The 17,907-nt window shown below is 33.9% G+C and overlaps 1 protein-coding gene across 1 annotated transcript in view; it reads left to right on the forward strand.

Moving 5' to 3' along the window:
• Window positions 1-17,907, forward strand: part of PCLO (piccolo presynaptic cytomatrix protein) — a 363,189-nt gene that overhangs the window by 294,709 nt on the left and 50,573 nt on the right. Inside the window, exons 17-21 of the mRNA XM_065938464.1 lie at window positions 10,369-10,462; window positions 11,703-11,774; window positions 13,331-13,511; window positions 15,109-15,303; window positions 16,492-16,674. Coding sequence (XP_065794536.1) covers window positions 10,369-10,462; window positions 11,703-11,774; window positions 13,331-13,511; window positions 15,109-15,303; window positions 16,492-16,674 — 725 coding nt within the window. The remainder of the gene's footprint in view (window positions 1-10,368; window positions 10,463-11,702; window positions 11,775-13,330; window positions 13,512-15,108; window positions 15,304-16,491; window positions 16,675-17,907) is intronic.

Raw genomic sequence — 17,907 nt, forward strand, 5'->3', positions numbered from 1 at the left:
TTAGAGATTCACTTTCCTTGTTGATATTGAAAGAGCCATGGTAGAGAGAGCCATAATTTTCAGTTACTCAGGAAAATCAAATTAGATAATACTCAGAAAATAATTTGAAAATTTCCAAGTGATATATCTAATTCAGTATACAGCCTTTAATTTCATCCTACCCAACAATTTTGTTTAGAAACTTAGAATTGCTGGTATTGTTACTCTAGTTTTAATTCATAGACATTTCCAACTAGCCCTAAAGAACAAGAAAGGGGAGTTTCTATGTTACTTTATATCTTTATGTAATAGTATAACTGCAATGTTTCTACTCTTCTGAAATATAGTTGATTTACAATGTTGCATTTGTTTCTGGTATACAGCAAACTGATTCAATTCAAGATACAGAATAGTTTCTGTGCTATACAGTAGAATTTGCTGTGTATCTGTTTTATATGTAGTAATCTGTAACTGCTAATCTCAAACTTCTAATCTATCCCTTCTCCTCAAGTACTTTATTTTTTTAGCATGAATATAACAACAAACTGATAACTGCATTCTTCCTTTTATTTGGGTCATTTGACCGTTAGTGTTATTTAATGACAGTATAAGAGGAAATCACTGCCAAGGATATATCTCTAATCAGCATTTGCTAATGAGTGAAAATAAACACTCTCTTTTAATTTTCTATCTTCTTTAATACCCTAGAGTGTCACTTTTTATACTATAAGAGCGTGGTCATCTTTTATTTGTTACAGGATATGTTTTAATCCTATTGTAATCCTATTGCAAACTTCAATAACCAAAAAGATCAGACAGATGTCATGAATATGGCAGTCCATTCTGGAGTGGGTAACAGAAAGAAGGGTGGGAACTAGAATGAAATGAAGAGTGAGGTTCCTACCTAAAGCTATCCCCATGCAATTTGTCAAACAAAATATGCCTTCTAGATGGGATTTGACCAAAAACACGCTAGTATGCCATTCCTATAAAATTCCTAGCCCTTTCTTTAAATTACTCCTAGTTACTATAGTGACCAAGACCTTGGAACGTATTATACTTGTGAAGCATTATTTTCACCTTAGTTCAAAGATTATTTTCTCCCTCATGTTGTTTGTGTATTATGGTATAGCTCCTTTAGTCTTTATTCTCACATTTTCTCCCTTACTTCTGTTCCTAACTCTTTTCTTCCTGTCTTTCCTACTTTCCTGCTGTTTCCTTCATTCTCGATCTTGGAATCAATGCAGTCAAGTCATGGTTGTCCAGAATGCAAGGTAGAGTTGGTTCTCTTTCAATGTCAAACTTTGCTGAAATGTCTAGAGTTTTGTTGTTATTGTTTTGGGGTTTTTTTGCCTTTTGTGTACATTTACCTGCAGTTCAACTTGGGCTATAATTTTTATTTTTCTGCATGTTGATATCAATTGAATTAGGCTAATAGCAGACTGTTCTGATCACAACATTACTAAATATGTTTAGCAGATACATGCAGAAGAGGATAGAAAAGTAGAAAATAGCAAAAACCTAGAAAAGTATGATGAAGAAATATCACTCTGAAATTAGATATACCTAAAGTTTTTGTTTATAATGTGTCTGCTAAAATTCATTTAGCTTCTCATGCAATAATCATGGCTTAGGTCCTTCTGAGTCTTCTATGACAAATTAAAAAAATATAGAGTCATTTTTCAGAAGAAATTAATTGGCCTTCTGAATGACCAGTACTACAAATATATCCTATCTTAAACATGAGAGTTGTCTCATCTTTTACCCTCACTTAGACCTAACGTTGAAACACTTCCATGCCTTTAGACCTTATGTACCACAAAATTATTGCTGTGCAATTTAGGATGCCATAATCTGCCTGTTCCAGCACGAGAACAACCTCCTTTGTCTATTTTCTGCTAGAGGGTGTTAAATCAGTATATTGTCAGTTAAGGGTATTTCTTAATATATAGCCAAAAGCACTTTTTGCACACCTCATTGCATATAAATTGAATGTGTTATTTAGCTGGGGACATGAATCTTGTACCATCTGTAGCAACACAGTGATGGGAATTTTAATCCCACCCAGAATATTAATGGTACAGGATTTTTGTCTTTGATAATAAAATTCAACATCTTTATAAACCTGACAAACTATTGAGCAAAACAGGCAGTTTCTGATTTGTAAGAGTTTAAATATTTAAATATTTCAAAGAATAGTATTAGCCACTACAACCTTTCTGGTGCCCAGAAACTGTTTCCTTGCAGTCACATAATTATGGCTACCAGAAAATTTGAAACTGAGAAAGGTCACTTGTTATGACTGGCTTTCTCTTCTCAGGCATCATCCAGACCTCTCAGACTGATAGGCAAAATGAGTTTTGCTTCAAAGGGATCATGTCACTTCAGAACAGACATTATCAGTCCCTTTATTCAGAAGCTTTCTCTCTTTTATCAGGAGAAACTAGGGGGAAATTGTCAGAATGACAGTGCTTGTCTATATTTAATTTAGAAGAGAACATGTTTTTTGTAAATGTCAATAGTCAATCTGAGATGTGCTGGATTACATTACAGAAGATCTAGAAGTTACTTAGTCATATCTTTCATATTGAAGTTATTTTCATCATGTCTTCTAGAACTGTCAGTGTGAAAAGGAATTATGCTGATAAAGTATTGACTTTGTAAGTTAGACTGAAGAGGCCAATGAGTAAAGTCCTTAAGAACTTGAGTTTGAATTTCAGTTCTAACTTTCACTTAGAAGTTATGAGGTTTCTCTAAAACTATGTCCTCTTCTACCTAGGAATCTTAATAGCCCCCTCCAAGGATTTTTGTGAAACACATGAAGAATGCACCAAAAATGATACGCATAAGTCAGGCACATAATAAGCTCTCAATAAATGGCAGTTGCTGTTATTTACAGAGATATGTGTAATAAATTTCATGTTGCCAGTGGTCACTTAACTCTGCAACAGAAAAGAGATATAGAATGCTTTGGCTACTGAATTATACTAAATTATTTAACAACACTATATAGAAAATCAAGCAACTTTTCTTCAGTAATAACTATAATACGTCCTAAATGCTTAAAAAAATTTAATGTCTTGCTTAACTAAAAGAATTTCATTGGTCTGGTTTTCTTGTCCCCTTTTATTTCCTCTTCCCTTCCTTTGATCAAGATGTTCATAAGCTCTAATAGCCCAGATATCAGCCAAAATAGGTGAAAGAAAGACAATAGACTAAAGAGTCCATTAACTCAATACTTGTCCCTAGATAATTAAGAAATGAAAATGAGCATATCTGAAGGATTTCATTCTGCTTTTCTTTCATTATACTGCTAGACAAAGTGCAGAATCTTTTTTTCCCACTAATGAGATTTTGCTATAGTTGAAGCTTATTTTCTCTATTCTGGTACCTGGAAGTCCAGTTCCTGGGTGGACTTTCTCTAAACACTCTTGTTAGCACCTCAAACTATTTCCTCTGGAACGAATGTAACACAGGTATACATATTGTATATATTTACAATTTGAAGGCCACAACTTAATGTATTTCAGTAGATTTTAAAGAAAAAAAGAAGTACAAACATGTTTTAAGGATCCATTCAATAAACACTTATTTAGCAGAAACTACTCCAAACTCTGCTGGGGTTGGAATTGAGAATACAGCCATAGTCTCAGACCTCAAGGAGCACAATCAAGTGACAAGCCATATATGCATTCTTTCACACAGAGAAAGAAAGCTTATAAAATGGGAAATGCTCTGTGCTTCTTTCTAAATTAAAGGCAATATCCTCAGAGTAATAATTTTGAAGAAAACTTGGCTGGTAAAGAATCTGCCTGCAATGCAGGAGATCCCAGTTCAATTCCTGGGTCAGAAAGACCTGCTGGAGAAGGGATAGGCTATCTACTCCAGTATTCTTGGGCTTCTCTTGTGGCTTAGCTGGTAAAGAATCTGCCTGCAATGCTGGAGACCTGGGTCCGATCCCTGGGTTGAGAAGATCCCCTGGAGAAGGGAAAGAGTACCCACTCCAGTATTCTGGCTTGGAGAATTTCATGGACTGTATAGTCCATGGCGGAGAAGGCAATGACAACCCACTCCAGTACTCTTGCCTGGAAAATCCCATGGACGGATGAGCCTGGTGGCCTGTAGTCCATGGGGTCACAAAGAGTCGGACACGACTGAGTGACTTCACTTTCACTTTTCACTTTCATGCATTGGAGAAGGAAATGGCAACCCACTCCAGTGTTCTTGTCTGGAGAATCCCAGGGATGGCGGAGCCTGCTGGGCTGCCGTCTATGGGGTCGGACAGAGTTGGACACAACTGAAGCGTCTTAGCAGCAGCAGCACCATAGTCCATGGGGTAAAGAGTCGGACACGACTGAGCAAGTTTCACTTCACTATATGTGTGTGTGTATGTGTGTATTTATGTATGTATATGTATATAGTTATGTATGTATATGTATATATATGACTCATTATATATTTTTCAGTAAAGAAATATGTATGTATTTTTCCAATTGAGAGAAAGCAAATAAATTAAGGCCTTCAATATTTTATATAATTATATGAGGGTTAAATATAAATAAGCCATTATATTCCATTCTTCTTTCTCAGTTTTTTTTTTAATTAAAGAGAAACTCAGAGAACTGTTTTATTCTGCTGGTTTTGGAGAAAATAATTGAATTTTAAGTATCTTTCCTGTCAACCTTAAAATCATATCTACTTATGAAAAAGTAACCATAACAATAAAAATTAAAGAAAAAAGAAATTAGTCAAAACTTCAAGGAAATAAAGGTTTAGCTTTTTTGATAAGCACCATGTCCCATCTTGATTAATTGACTTTTTATTTTCACTTATTAAAAAAGTCTCTGATTATTAGATATAACTTACTTATCCTAAAATAATATTATTTCAGCCTTCCCATGAGAGACCGCAGTGTGTTTATTAGACAAGGTAGGAAAGAAAAATGAGCTCCACTTTTTCTCCACCTGGATTTCTGCTCATGTTCAAGAATTCTGCTTACCTGGCCACCTTCAACTTGTAAATCCACAGATTTTGATATGGTGCTGAGAAGTGTGGAGTTTCCAATTGTGTAAAGTCAGAACATGGTCCATTGGCATCTTGCCCAATATAGTCAGTACATGGTAGCTATAAGACAAGGGTAAATGAAGGCAAAGCTTTGTGGCCTTTGTTGCCTTCTCTGCACGTCAGGAAATTCAAGTGTGAAAAGATTGCAAAGGATTTCAATTGCATCTACACAAGTCAACCTGGGCTGGTAGAGGCAAGATCAGGAGTAAGGTGTGTTTACCTTCATTAACCCTAAAGGCAAAGGACACAGACTGGAGAATCGAACTTACATTATCTAGTAAATTAAACATCTAATTTTTTCCCAACTAATTGGGGTTATATCCGATTATCTCTGGACAGAAGTTAGTATTTATACTAATTATCCTTAGTTCCACAACACTGTCTTACAACATACCATTCAGTATTTTCCTAAGCAACTCTAAAACTGTCCTGATTTTCAGTGTGTGTGTATATATATATATACATGCTGTAAATAATTTATGTTGTATATGTATAAATATATATTTAATTTGAGGTTTATAATTTTATATTTTAAAATAAGACAAACTAGACACTTCAGCTAATGAAAAATTAAGAAAAGTGATAGATTAGTCACATTTTATGATGGGCCTAATTAACTGAATTCATATAGCCCATGTTCAAGAGCAAGAAATCAGTATTCTTGTGTTTGAAACGTTGTCCTATGAATTAATAACTGCAGCCTTACCTGCTTGCCTTAATTCCTCTGAGCTTCAATCTTTATCAGCTATAAAATAAGATAATAAACAATACTTGACTCACAGAGTTGCTTTGAGGATTAAATAATTTAACACATGAAAAGCACTTAGACTCTGCCTGTGAAAAAGCCTTTCATTAATGTTAGCTGTTATTATTTCAATATTCTGACCTTACAAAGTGCGTCTCATGACATAATGGTGTGTCAATACAATTAAAAATTTTGCAGCTGTACATTTTTATAGAGCATAGTTCCTGATACAAAGTTGACATTCAATAATTTTGCTAAATATAGGTGAAAGAATAACTAAAATATACATGTGAAATGTTATTACAATTGTTAATATTTATAAATGAAGGGAAAATGGTGACTAATACATCTTTTGAAGACATTTCAATAGTTTTGGCTATTTAAATATATATTGGCATACCTAGAATTTTAGTAAAAATACATGAGTTTGCATTTGACATTAATTTCCGTCTTCAATCTTATTTTAAAATTGTATGCTTTCAGTTTTTCAGGATTTAAAAAAAAATAACATTTTTACCACTGTTCACTGCATTATGAATCTTATCCCTAGTATATTTTTTCCCATGATCTCACACTTTGATGATTAAGTCCAAAACAGAAACTTTAAAACTCATACTACAATGTGCGTTTTTTTAAATTCTACTAGAGAAATAGCCATGAATTCTAAAGTAGCAACCAAAGTTGGCTATTAATTTAAAAGTGATCATACTCATTCTTATATCATCGTGAATTTAAAAAGGAAAATCATAAAATATAAAAGGATGTAATTTGCTAAAATAATTTTTAATTTTTGTTATAAAATTTTTTAAACCTACTGAATATTATAGTAAATACTGTCACAAGTACTTATTTTCTTGATATCCAATTTTATCAAATCTAAATATTTTGCTATACTGGCTTCAGTTTTTTGGTTTTTTTTTAAATAAAAAGTATGTTATAGCTACCCCTGAAGCCCTCTGAAACCATTCCCCTGTTTATCTGAGATAACCACTAAATAGAGTATAACATCTATAAATCCACGCTGTCTTATGATATTAAGATGTTTGTCATACATATATACAAGTAGACGTAAATAATTTACAGTATTATTTCATGTGATTTCAATTTATATCTTGATAACCTACTCTAGGTTTTCTTCTGAAAATTATTTGCTAAAGATTTTTTTTTAATATTTATCCACCTTGATATATAAGGTGTTTTCATTCAAGAGTCGTGTCCGACTCTTACCACCCCATGGACTGTAGCCTGCCAGGCTCCTCTGTCCTCAGGATTCTCCAGGCAAGAATACTGGAGTGGGTTGCCATTTCTTTCTCCAGGGGATCTTCCCGACCCGGGAATCAAACCCAGGTCTCCTGCATTGTAGGCAGATTCTTTACCAACTGACCTACAAGGGAAGTCCCAATTTCATTGAATGAATATATTATAATGCCTGTATTTTTTATCTTATTCTATACTTATCTTATACTATTAGAAACAATATTGCAGTGAATGTTCTTGAACAATTCTTTAGATACATGTGGGAGAGTTCTCTAGAGTAAAATTGGAATAAGTCAAAGTGGAACTTTCTGAGTACTTAGGTATATAAACTTCACTAGGCAGATTTATCTAAAACATATACATAAAAATATATACGTTCTGTCCACAGTCTATGAAAGTTGTTTTATCTTGGAATCATTGCCTATTCATTTCCCCAGAATTCTTTGACTTTATGCTGAATGACAAAATTGTCACATCGTGTTCTTATTTTTGTACATTCAAATAGGTTGGTTAAAAATGAGAACAGTGCTGCTTCATTTCTTAAAGTGAATTCAGTTCACAGTAGCTGAAATGTGAAGTCTTTGGAGACATTAACTAGTCGATTCTCAATCTTGACAACACTTTAGATTTACTCATGTCATTTTAAAAATTCTGATGCTCAAGCCTCACCCCAGGACTTTTAAATAAGACTCTCATAAGGAGTAAAGGGAAATGTGGATGCATACTGTTTGCACCATCCCCCACAGTTGGAACACAGATCCCACAGTGATTCTAACAGGCAACCAGTGTTGGAGATTTTTGCCCTTGTATATGCGATAAGAAAGAGAATAAAGCCAGAGGGAGAAAAAAGATATTTGGCTGTAGATGTATCTCTAAAAGTGAGTGGTGAAATGGAACTTGACTCTCAATATTTTTATCTAGAATGAATAAACTAGCGTCTGGGGGACAATAGTAGGTATTCCAGAATTTAGCGAGGCTTGAGGCCATTAATATAACAAGAGTTAGTCTGTTGTCCATTGTTGGGAATAGAACTGTAGATCTAGGGTGAAGATCCACTACTTTCAGGGAAAGGCAATTTATGAATTCCAGGCACAGGAAAGGACCCCAGACAAGTATTAGGTTGGTGCAAAAGTAATTGCAGTTTTTATATTGTTGAAATTTGCTTTCTGATACTGGAATACATTCTAAATAAATGTGATTGTTATACATCATTTTAATGCACATTTCTCACTTAATGTTTTTTGCTAATGACTTATTACTTGCTGTCTATATTCATTTTAGACCATGGAAATGATGTTAGACAAAAAGCAAATTCAAGCAGTTTTCTTATTTGAGTTCAAAATGGGTCATAAATTAGCAAAGACAACTCACGAAATCACCAATGCATTTGGCCCAGGAACTGCTAGTGAACAGTGGTGGTTCAAGAAGTTTTGTAAGGAGACGAGAGCCTTGAAGATGAGCATAGTGGCCAGCCATCAGAAGTTGACATTGACCAATTGAGAGCATCATCAAAGCTGATCTTCTTACTACTACAGAGGAAGTTGCCAAAGATCTCAGGGTCAACCATTCTATGGTCATTCAGTATTTGAAGCAAACTGGAAAGATGAAAAAGCTTGATAAGTGGGTCCCTCATGAGCTGGCCAGATATTAAAAAATCACCATTTTAAAGGGTCATCTCTTGTGCTCATTTCAGGAGCACATATATTATAAATAGAAATGTCATCTTCTCTTATTCTATACAATGAACCATTTCTTGATTGGATTGTGATGTGCAACAAAAAGTGGATTGTATATGACAATCATCAATGACCAGCTTAGTGACTGGACCAAGAAGCTCCAAAACACTTCCCAAAGTCAAATTTGCACCAAACAAAGGTCATGGTCACTATTTGGTGGTCTGCTGCTGATCGACTGCCCCTTTCTGAACCCCAATAAAACCAATACATCTGAGAAGTGTGCTCAGCAAATCCATAAGGTGCACCAAAAGCTGCAATGCCTGCAGCCAACATTGGTCAACAGAAAGGACCCAATTCTCTGCAATGATGCCCAACAGCATGTTGCACAACCAACATTTCAAATATTGAACAAATTGAGCTACAAAGTTTTGCCTCATACTCCATATTCGCCCGACCTCTCACCAACTGACTACCACTTCTCAAGCATCTTGTCAAGTTTTTGCAGGGGAAATGCTTCCACAACCAGCAGGAGGCAGAAAATGTTTTACAAGAGTTCATCAAATCCCGAAGCATGGATTTTTATGCTACAGGAATAAACAAACTTCTCGGTGGCAAAAGTGTGTTGATTGTAATGGTTCCTATTTTGATTAATAAAGAGGTGTTTGAGCCTACTAATAATTATTTAGAATTCATAGTCCAAAGCCATAATTACATTTGCACCAACCTAAAAGGTTTGTTTTCCAGGCAAAAAATTAGGGAAACCCAGTGAATGTTAGAGAAAGGTTTGGTCTGTGTGGGTGCCATTGGCTCATAGCAAATAACTCCATTGATTGATGCTCAGTATAGATGTTTTGTCAAACTTAATTAAAATAAGTTTTAAAAATACTCATTCTTAAACATGTAAAATATAAGCTTCTAACTATTGATCAGAGGGCATGGAAGAGTCAAGGACAAACTCAAATGGCCCAAGTTATAATGAATAAAGAAAAGTTTTCATTTGGTTTATCATTTATAACAAGGTATTGACAGAAACCAAGAATTTATATTTAATTAGGATTATGTTATTTAATTATGTTATTAATAACATAACTATATTACTGTTTTACTAAAAGTGTCAGAATGTACTATAAATATAAGATAACAAATATTCATGAGATCTCAGCTATGGTAACAGCCATTTTTCATCCTTTCCTCAGTCAATACGGTTATTATAGTCTTTTATGGAAAAAAATTGAAAAACCATTTGGCTTTACTGACATGATCAGTTTCAAAACTATTGGAAAATTAAATACCAAATTATTATTTATGGGATAATAATATATTGACATTGCTGTATAGTTCATGTAGTTATCTCACACATTCAGGAGAGATTACGATTTTTAAATTGTATTACAGTTAAAACACCAAAAGCTTTTCTTTTAAAAAAAAATTAGCTTAGGGAAAATAAAACTAAAGTATTCCAAGATATTTTTAAATTGTTATTGTGCATTCAACTTAAGACACAGTTTAAGACTTCAGTATGATGAGATGATTACATAGTGATTCAAAACAAAGTACCTTTAAAAGTCTGCATGCCCTTCAGGTTGACTATGAAGTCACCAGTCAAGGTGAATAATCAAGATAACTTTTTCTTTTCTTCTAATTCAGTGCTGAGTATAAGAGAAGGACTAAATACGTTCAGAAAAGTCTTAATCCTGAGTGGAATCAAACAGTGATTTATAAAAGTATCTCCATGGAACAGGTATGCAGCTATTATTTTCTATATGACAGATTTAGGCTAATATAAAAACAGTGATGATAAAATTATTGAAAGATTGTGATTTATATCAATTTTACTATATAAACAAAACAAACAAAAAAAGAATAGGTAAAGTGCATTTCTAAGAAATGTAGCCATAAAAGGAACTGGGTGCAGTTCAAAGACATGGTGAAAGAAAATGTGCACATTTTGGCAAAACAGCTAAAAAATAAACACAATAAATAAGATTGGTAGAACATTTTCCATTGATTATTTCAAAATGAAATATTTAAGTAGACTGGGCTCTATTTTATTTTGAAGGAAAATATTTCCAGCTAGCCCTGTCATGACATTTATAAACAGTATAGAGATACAAAAGAATTGGATACACTGAAATGAATTATCCCATCAGGCAACATTTTGGGGATCGTCTTTTCTCTAAATTGAGACTTAATAAGGATCTGGCATTGTGGAACTGAATTGTACAGAAGAAAGCATGAAGAAAACTAATGTAAAGGGTTACCACCAGAAACAGAATGACTCTAGGCAAAACTGCATCAATATGTTTGTGAAAATCTTCATAACAATGCATGATTTACAGAAAATAACTGATGGTTTATAAGGATGAATTAAGAGAGAAGAGAATACAAATTAAATAGAAAGAAGACATCCATGGAAGCAATTTACAAATGAGTTGTCTTTCAAAGTGAGATTTCTAATTTATCCTCTGGAAGATTTCTAATTTGACCATGAAATTGAAGTCAGATATAAATTATAATCTGGGTTCTTGAGTTGAAAATAAGTTAAATTCACCTGCAAAAATAAGATAATGCTACTAATGTGTTTTGGCAATTTACTGAGACAACAAACTAAAATCCAAATACTTTATCAAAATAACCTAGACCTTTTTTATGACCTATGAATTTCATGTGTTAAACAGTATATATAGATTCTGCTTTGTACTTTTAATAATGGGAGGGGGCAGAATAACAGGAAATAAGTAAAAATCACCCTTTTGTTTGCAAAACAGTGAGGTACCTTATGATCAAACACTCGGTTGGACCGCAAAATGATTGACAGTTTACATAATATTTAATGTAAGTATACAGGTTTAGATAAAATTAAAACTATTTTTACATAAATGGACAGAGTACAAGGAATAAAGATAAAAGGCTCTGTTATATGAGTATAATAAAAATTTATGATGAGAATTCAGTTAATAACATTTTGATTTGAACTGTAGCTCAAGAAGAAAACACTGGAGGTGACAGTCTGGGATTATGATAGATTTTCTTCCAATGACTTTCTTGGTGAGGTGAGCCAATGGTTTCTTTTATTTTTCATTTGCTTCATTATAAGTCTTTATTTAAAGCTTGATGGAAAGGAAATTTCTTAAATGTATAAAATAGCTATTTCTGGATAAAATTCTTTGGTGAATAGAATTTATTTTCAAACTGACTCTGAATAGATGAATATTTGGATAAATTTTTCACTTTACCACTTAAAGTACATTATAATTAATTTTCAAGGTGAAATATTAATTGTTTGATAGAAAGTTATATAATCATGTTGTGAATCCAAATGACTATGTTAAAGATTTGAGATAAATTTATTATAAAATGAGCTGAATTTTTTCAAATGCATTTTCAGTTTATTTAACTGCTGTCCCTCATTCAATGTATGAATGACTTGATGTGACATTTTATATTCTTATTTTTTTTAAGTGTCTCACAGAAAAATCTCAAAATATTTTAAGAAGCAAAACTAGAAGTAAAAGAAAATAATAAAAATAAATTTCTTGTAATCACAAGGAATGTAACCCAATTATGAAATCTGGCAGAATGGTTAGATCTTGTGATTTTTTTTCATCTATAATGTTTTGAAAATAAAAATACATATTTTTGTTTAGTGATCTTTGCTTAAAGCAGAAGTTATGAATTATCATTGAAAAGTAAATCCTCTCCAAAAATATATAATACCTAGAAAATATGATATCCTTTTGATAAAAACAATAGAAAACAGTTGTATAGTCTTAAGTGACATGAAGTCTTGTTTTGTTCCTACATCCGTACCTCTTTCCCATTTGAATTTCACCTGCAGGCTCCACGTGGAATAGCCACTTGGACTAATCTTGGTTTTAGATAGGACTACTCTAGAGTGTACTGTTATATCTGATTTATGATCCTATTTCAAAAAGCTGATTTACTGAAGTCCTGATAATTTATTGTTCACATAAACCTAAGGCATATATCCATTGTGCTGATTTTCATTTTTTTATATTGATCAAATTTAAGATGCCAAATACTGTAAAATGCACCATTGTTGATGTACCACTAAGAAAAAGAAAATGTTGTCAATTAAACCATGATGCAGTGCTTTCTTTTCATAAATTGTTGGTCATATCCCTGTTCCAAATGTGAACTGATATATTTTAAAATAGATGGAATAAGTTAATAATTTAAAATTAAGCATTCTTTTCATTTTGTCCCTCTGGTAACTAAAATTAAACAATCTTCAAAAAATTGTTAGCCAAGTCTAGGACTAGAACGTGTCCATTTAACAAAAGAAAACTTTATTTCATAAAAACATTGACTTGTAATCTCTCTTTTTGCATCATCTCCAAATAATTTAATTAATAGTCAGAGATGTAACACAGTTCAATTTAACCAAACATTTATGAAGAATTTAATATGCACAAGACATTGTTCCCAATATTATGGATGAAGAAAAATGAGGAAGACAGCCTCATCATCCTAAAAGATATACTATATCCTTTTATGTCCTTGAATATATTTCAGATCACAGAAAAAATTAACAAATGAGTTATAAATTAATCCATAAATTTCATTCACTTACTGCATTTTTTTTCAGGTACTGATTGATTTATCTAGCACATCTCACCTTGATAACACGCCTAGGTGGTATCCGCTCAAAGAACAGACTGAAAGCATTGATCATGGCAAGTCCCATTCCAGTCAGAGCAGCCAGCAGTCCCCAAAGCCATCTGTCATCAAAAGCAGAAGCCATGGTATCTTCCCTGACCCATCCAAGGGTAGGAAATATTTCAAGTAGCAAAACTTTTGTCTATTTGCTCACTCAGTATCTTTCTGAATATAAGTGTCTGTATATTTAATATTTTTTGAAAGGTTGGGTTCTACTGGGAAATATTTAATACAATATCATGCAAAGAGTGATGGATATGGAATCTGGAGAAATGGACTTTAGTCTCAGATCAACCGTAATTAAGTCGATGCCTTTGTGATCTTCACCACTCTGGTTCTCTGTTTTTGAATCTGTAAAATGGAGAAGGTTGCATTATATGAGCTATTGAGTCTTTTCCAGCTCTCAAGATCCAGGATAATATGATTTTATAAAATGTATTGGGATATTTCATAAAGAAAACATGAAAAGACTCAACAGTACATTGACTAGATGTAATCATCATTATAATTTTTGCATATTTCTTCTAATTGCTTATATCCCTATTTTTCATACATACATTATTATTCATTAAAAATGTAATACATGGACATATACAACTTTGCATTTTGCTTTTTAATTATATCAAAAATGTTTTCCTTAGGTTATCAAAACAATTGGTATGCTGAAAAATACTTAAATCTTTCCTAAATAGTGGATTCAAACTAATTCTATAATTTTTTTAACTATTATTTTTTAAATTGCAGCATCATACACTGGGTTTGGCAGTATGCACAGTTTTCTCATTTGAAAGAACTTTTCCATTGGGAGGTTCAGTAACCAGTTATCCTACAACACAGCATTAATCCTCATCATAAACTGATTTACTGCCTGTATGAGATAACCATGGAGTATCTTTCCAGGATATGCTGAGCATTTTATAAATATTAAATAAAAAGTTTTATATTGGATCTGAGTATTCCTTCCTTTTTTGCCTCTTTTCAGGAAGTACAGCATAATTGAAAAGTGGTTTTTTGCAATTTGGGTCAGAAATACAAATGTTCTATAAGATGGAAAACTGAGATTTTGTCCAAAGGCCACTGAGTTAATATGATAAACCACTAATTACAATATGTGCTATAGATTACATATGAATTTTATATATCATTTCTGGATTCCATGTAGCCAGATTAACTCTGCCCTGATTACCATTCTGAAAGATGATCAGTATAAAGACCTCTCTGTATAGCTGCCATAGTAAATGTGTGATCTTATATGTACATTCTTTAAAATCACCTGAGATGATGATAATACCATCTCCACCTCCAAGTATCCCAGTGACTCACACCCCTTCCTCCAGGAATTAACTATCTTTTTTACTTAAAACTCTTCCTGCGGCAGTGTCAGCCTGTCGTTTCTCCCCTCATCTCCACTAGAATTAGCAGAGTTCCTTGGTAAAATTATAAGTCAGTATATTCATTTACATGAGACTACTTCAAATGCTTTCCTCTTCTCAAACCTCTCTTCTCAAGATTATCGTCCTCTTGTCTTTCTTCCCAAAAACTGTCTCCCAAATGGTGAATCGCATTGCTATCTGGTGAGCAGTTGCACAAATGAGCCAAAAACCAAACAGAATTATCAATCTTAGACGGTTTCAAATTGTGTGAGCCAAGCTTGACAAGAGGAATGCTGGAGCAACTTTAACTCGTGTTTTACCTTTTTGTAACCAGACATGCAGGTTCCCACCATTGAGAAATCCCATAGTAGCCCCGGTAGCTCGAAATCCTCATCCGAAGGCCATCTCCGCTCTCATGGACCATCTCGCAGTCAAAGCAAAACCAGCGTCACTCAGACCCACCTGGAAGATGCAGGGGCTGCTATAGCCGCTGCCGAAGCCGCTGTGCAACAACTCCGCCTTCAACCAAGTAAAAGACGCAAATAAATTCCTCAGCATGGCAGCTTGATGTTCATCTGTTGCCTTCCTTCCTGCCGTCTTCCCCCATTTGCTTCGTGTCTGGCTCTCCCTACTCCCTCTGTTCTCTGTCCCCTTGTCTGTGTAGGACAGTATCAATACATAAATATGCTCTTTCTTATTTAGTTTTTTTTTTTTCTTTTTAGTTTACATAGACCAAAAATAAAACTGGCTGTTTCTCCTTTGTCTCTACCATCCGTCCAACCTGGCTCATTGTATTTGGGAGCTGTGTCTGTGATGTTTGCAGGCAAAGCCATGTTGTGTATCCTTTGTGTGTGCGCCTAAATAGCCTTTAGAATACAGAAATTATAAGCACAAGTGGCTGCCAATTTTCCAGGCATTACACCAAAAAAAAAAAAAGCACACACACACAACTGTTTGGAGCAGACTAGCAATGAGATTCTCGCCTCTGAAAAACACTAAACAATTTTAGACAGAAGAGTAATGTGACCAACAGTCAACTTCTAGAACCTAGGAGAAATGGAAAAGACATATCGATCTTAAAAAGTTTAATAAATTGTGCATGTGAAATGATGAAGATTTCTGTGTGAGAAACTTTCTAGACTTTTGAAAAAAAAGCTGTGAAGAAAATCATGTTTCTTATATTCTCAAAAGTACATAGCATTAGTATATGTACAAGCATATGTGATGAGACTATGTCGTCGCCTCATTAAGTAGCACAGTTGGGCCCATTCAGTTGGGTCACACTTTGTTTATGATTCCAGAAAATTTATAGGGTTATTCTTTCTTTAACCATTGGAAATCCTTTGAAGTCAAGATATCAACTAAAGCATAACAAATCACCCATTTTAACTGCTGTAATTTCAGTTGATAACAATGATACAAGAACTTAGTAAGTACAGAGACTTTGAAAATGCTGGGGCGCAGTTACTTCCAAGAGGCATCAGCCAAACAACAGAGATAAATGAATGTTCTCCCCATCCCCCAAAATCATCATTTCCAAAGAAACAGCCAGTTTTAACCCCCTTTAGTGCTGCGCATGTGATGTCATTTCGGCATTTGAAAACACAACTTAATTTCAGTAGAGCAAAACATCACTTATGTTTGCATGAATGACATTCAAGCTGGTTCCATCTGAGGATACATACTCTGGGTTTCCATTTCACCCACACTGCCACAGCAGCACATAAAAGCGGTCAGTCTAATCATGCCAGGAAGCAGCACAGACACAGCATAGCAGGAGTCTTCCCCATTCAAAGAACTCAGTCTGATAATCTGCCTCCACCAGCCAATGGCAACCAAGACCAAAGCCAGCTAGCCCTCAGGAAGGTGATGTCTGATGGACCAGTCAAGCCAGAAGGAGGTGAGCAGAAAGGCGCTATTCAAAGTACACAGCGAGAACATCCCCCAAATTTAAGGCCCTCATCTTTTAATTTTTAGAAATTGTCTGATAAAGTATGTTTATCCACTTTTTAATGTGCTTTTGTGGGCATGGCATTTCAGGACTTCATCATCACCGTGTAAGTCCCAAGATCCGTTTCATAATATATTGATTATAGTGATTTGTATTTTTCTATGCACTGAGCATCTTTTGACTTTTGTTGGGAAATAGATTAACAGTATTCATATTGCAGAATGGAATGCATGCTACTAACCTAATCTGTTCAAGCATGACTACAAATATGTTGCATTGTGATAAAAATTAAAACCACTCACAATTTGAATTAGCATACCAGTTGGAATGTAGATAAGTTTTTGTTGAATATTATTTTAAGTGTAACTTTTTTAAAAAATTCAGTGAATTTTGGAAATTCCTAGAGGAAAGTAAAGGAAAAATGTTAATGCACTCATTCACCTTTACGTGGTAAAAGTTCTCTCTTGATCCTACAAACACATTTTCCATTCATGTTTCCGTAGTTGTTAAGTGTTATCAGTTGTGTTGGGCATGTGAATATACAAGTGCCTGTGTAATAAATAAAGTATATTTATTTCATTCATAACCTGCTGGGTTCTGAGCGATTGTTATATGATACAGTTTAAAATGAGTGTGTCAGTTTTTGCTTTCTTATTTGATTCCTTGCAATAGAGAATTCAGAGTTTCTGCTTCATTGCTAGTGAGAGCTATAATGATAGTATATTGGGTTGCAGGACAAAGTTTCATGTCAGAAACATTATAAGATAGATGGGGAATTGTTACCAAATAAATATACCAGAGCTTACATAAACATGTAAATAAATGATGGGGTTGGGCCATTCTAGTCAATGCTTCCACTCTTCTTTTCTCCCACGTCTGATTAACTTCACAATCTGCTCAGCTTTCTGGATAGAGGAAGACAAATCTGATAAGCCTTATTTTGGGCAGGCACCTGGACTTGATTCCATGGCTCTGTTAGGAAAGAAAACAAGTTAATATCAATTCCTAACTTGACCTCAACATTTATAAGATTTTCCCCAAGAAAGAATGCCACTCACTGACAGTGATAGGGATCAAACCAGGGTGATTATTAAATGATGTTCATTGTAATTCAAATTTAAATTTATTGTAATTCAAAAACATATATCAGAGAAAGTTTTAAAAAAAAATAAGTCAGATGTC

This window comes from Muntiacus reevesi, chromosome 6 (assembly GCF_963930625.1).
Source record: "Muntiacus reevesi chromosome 6, mMunRee1.1, whole genome shotgun sequence".
NCBI lineage: Eukaryota > Metazoa > Chordata > Mammalia > Artiodactyla > Cervidae > Muntiacus > Muntiacus reevesi.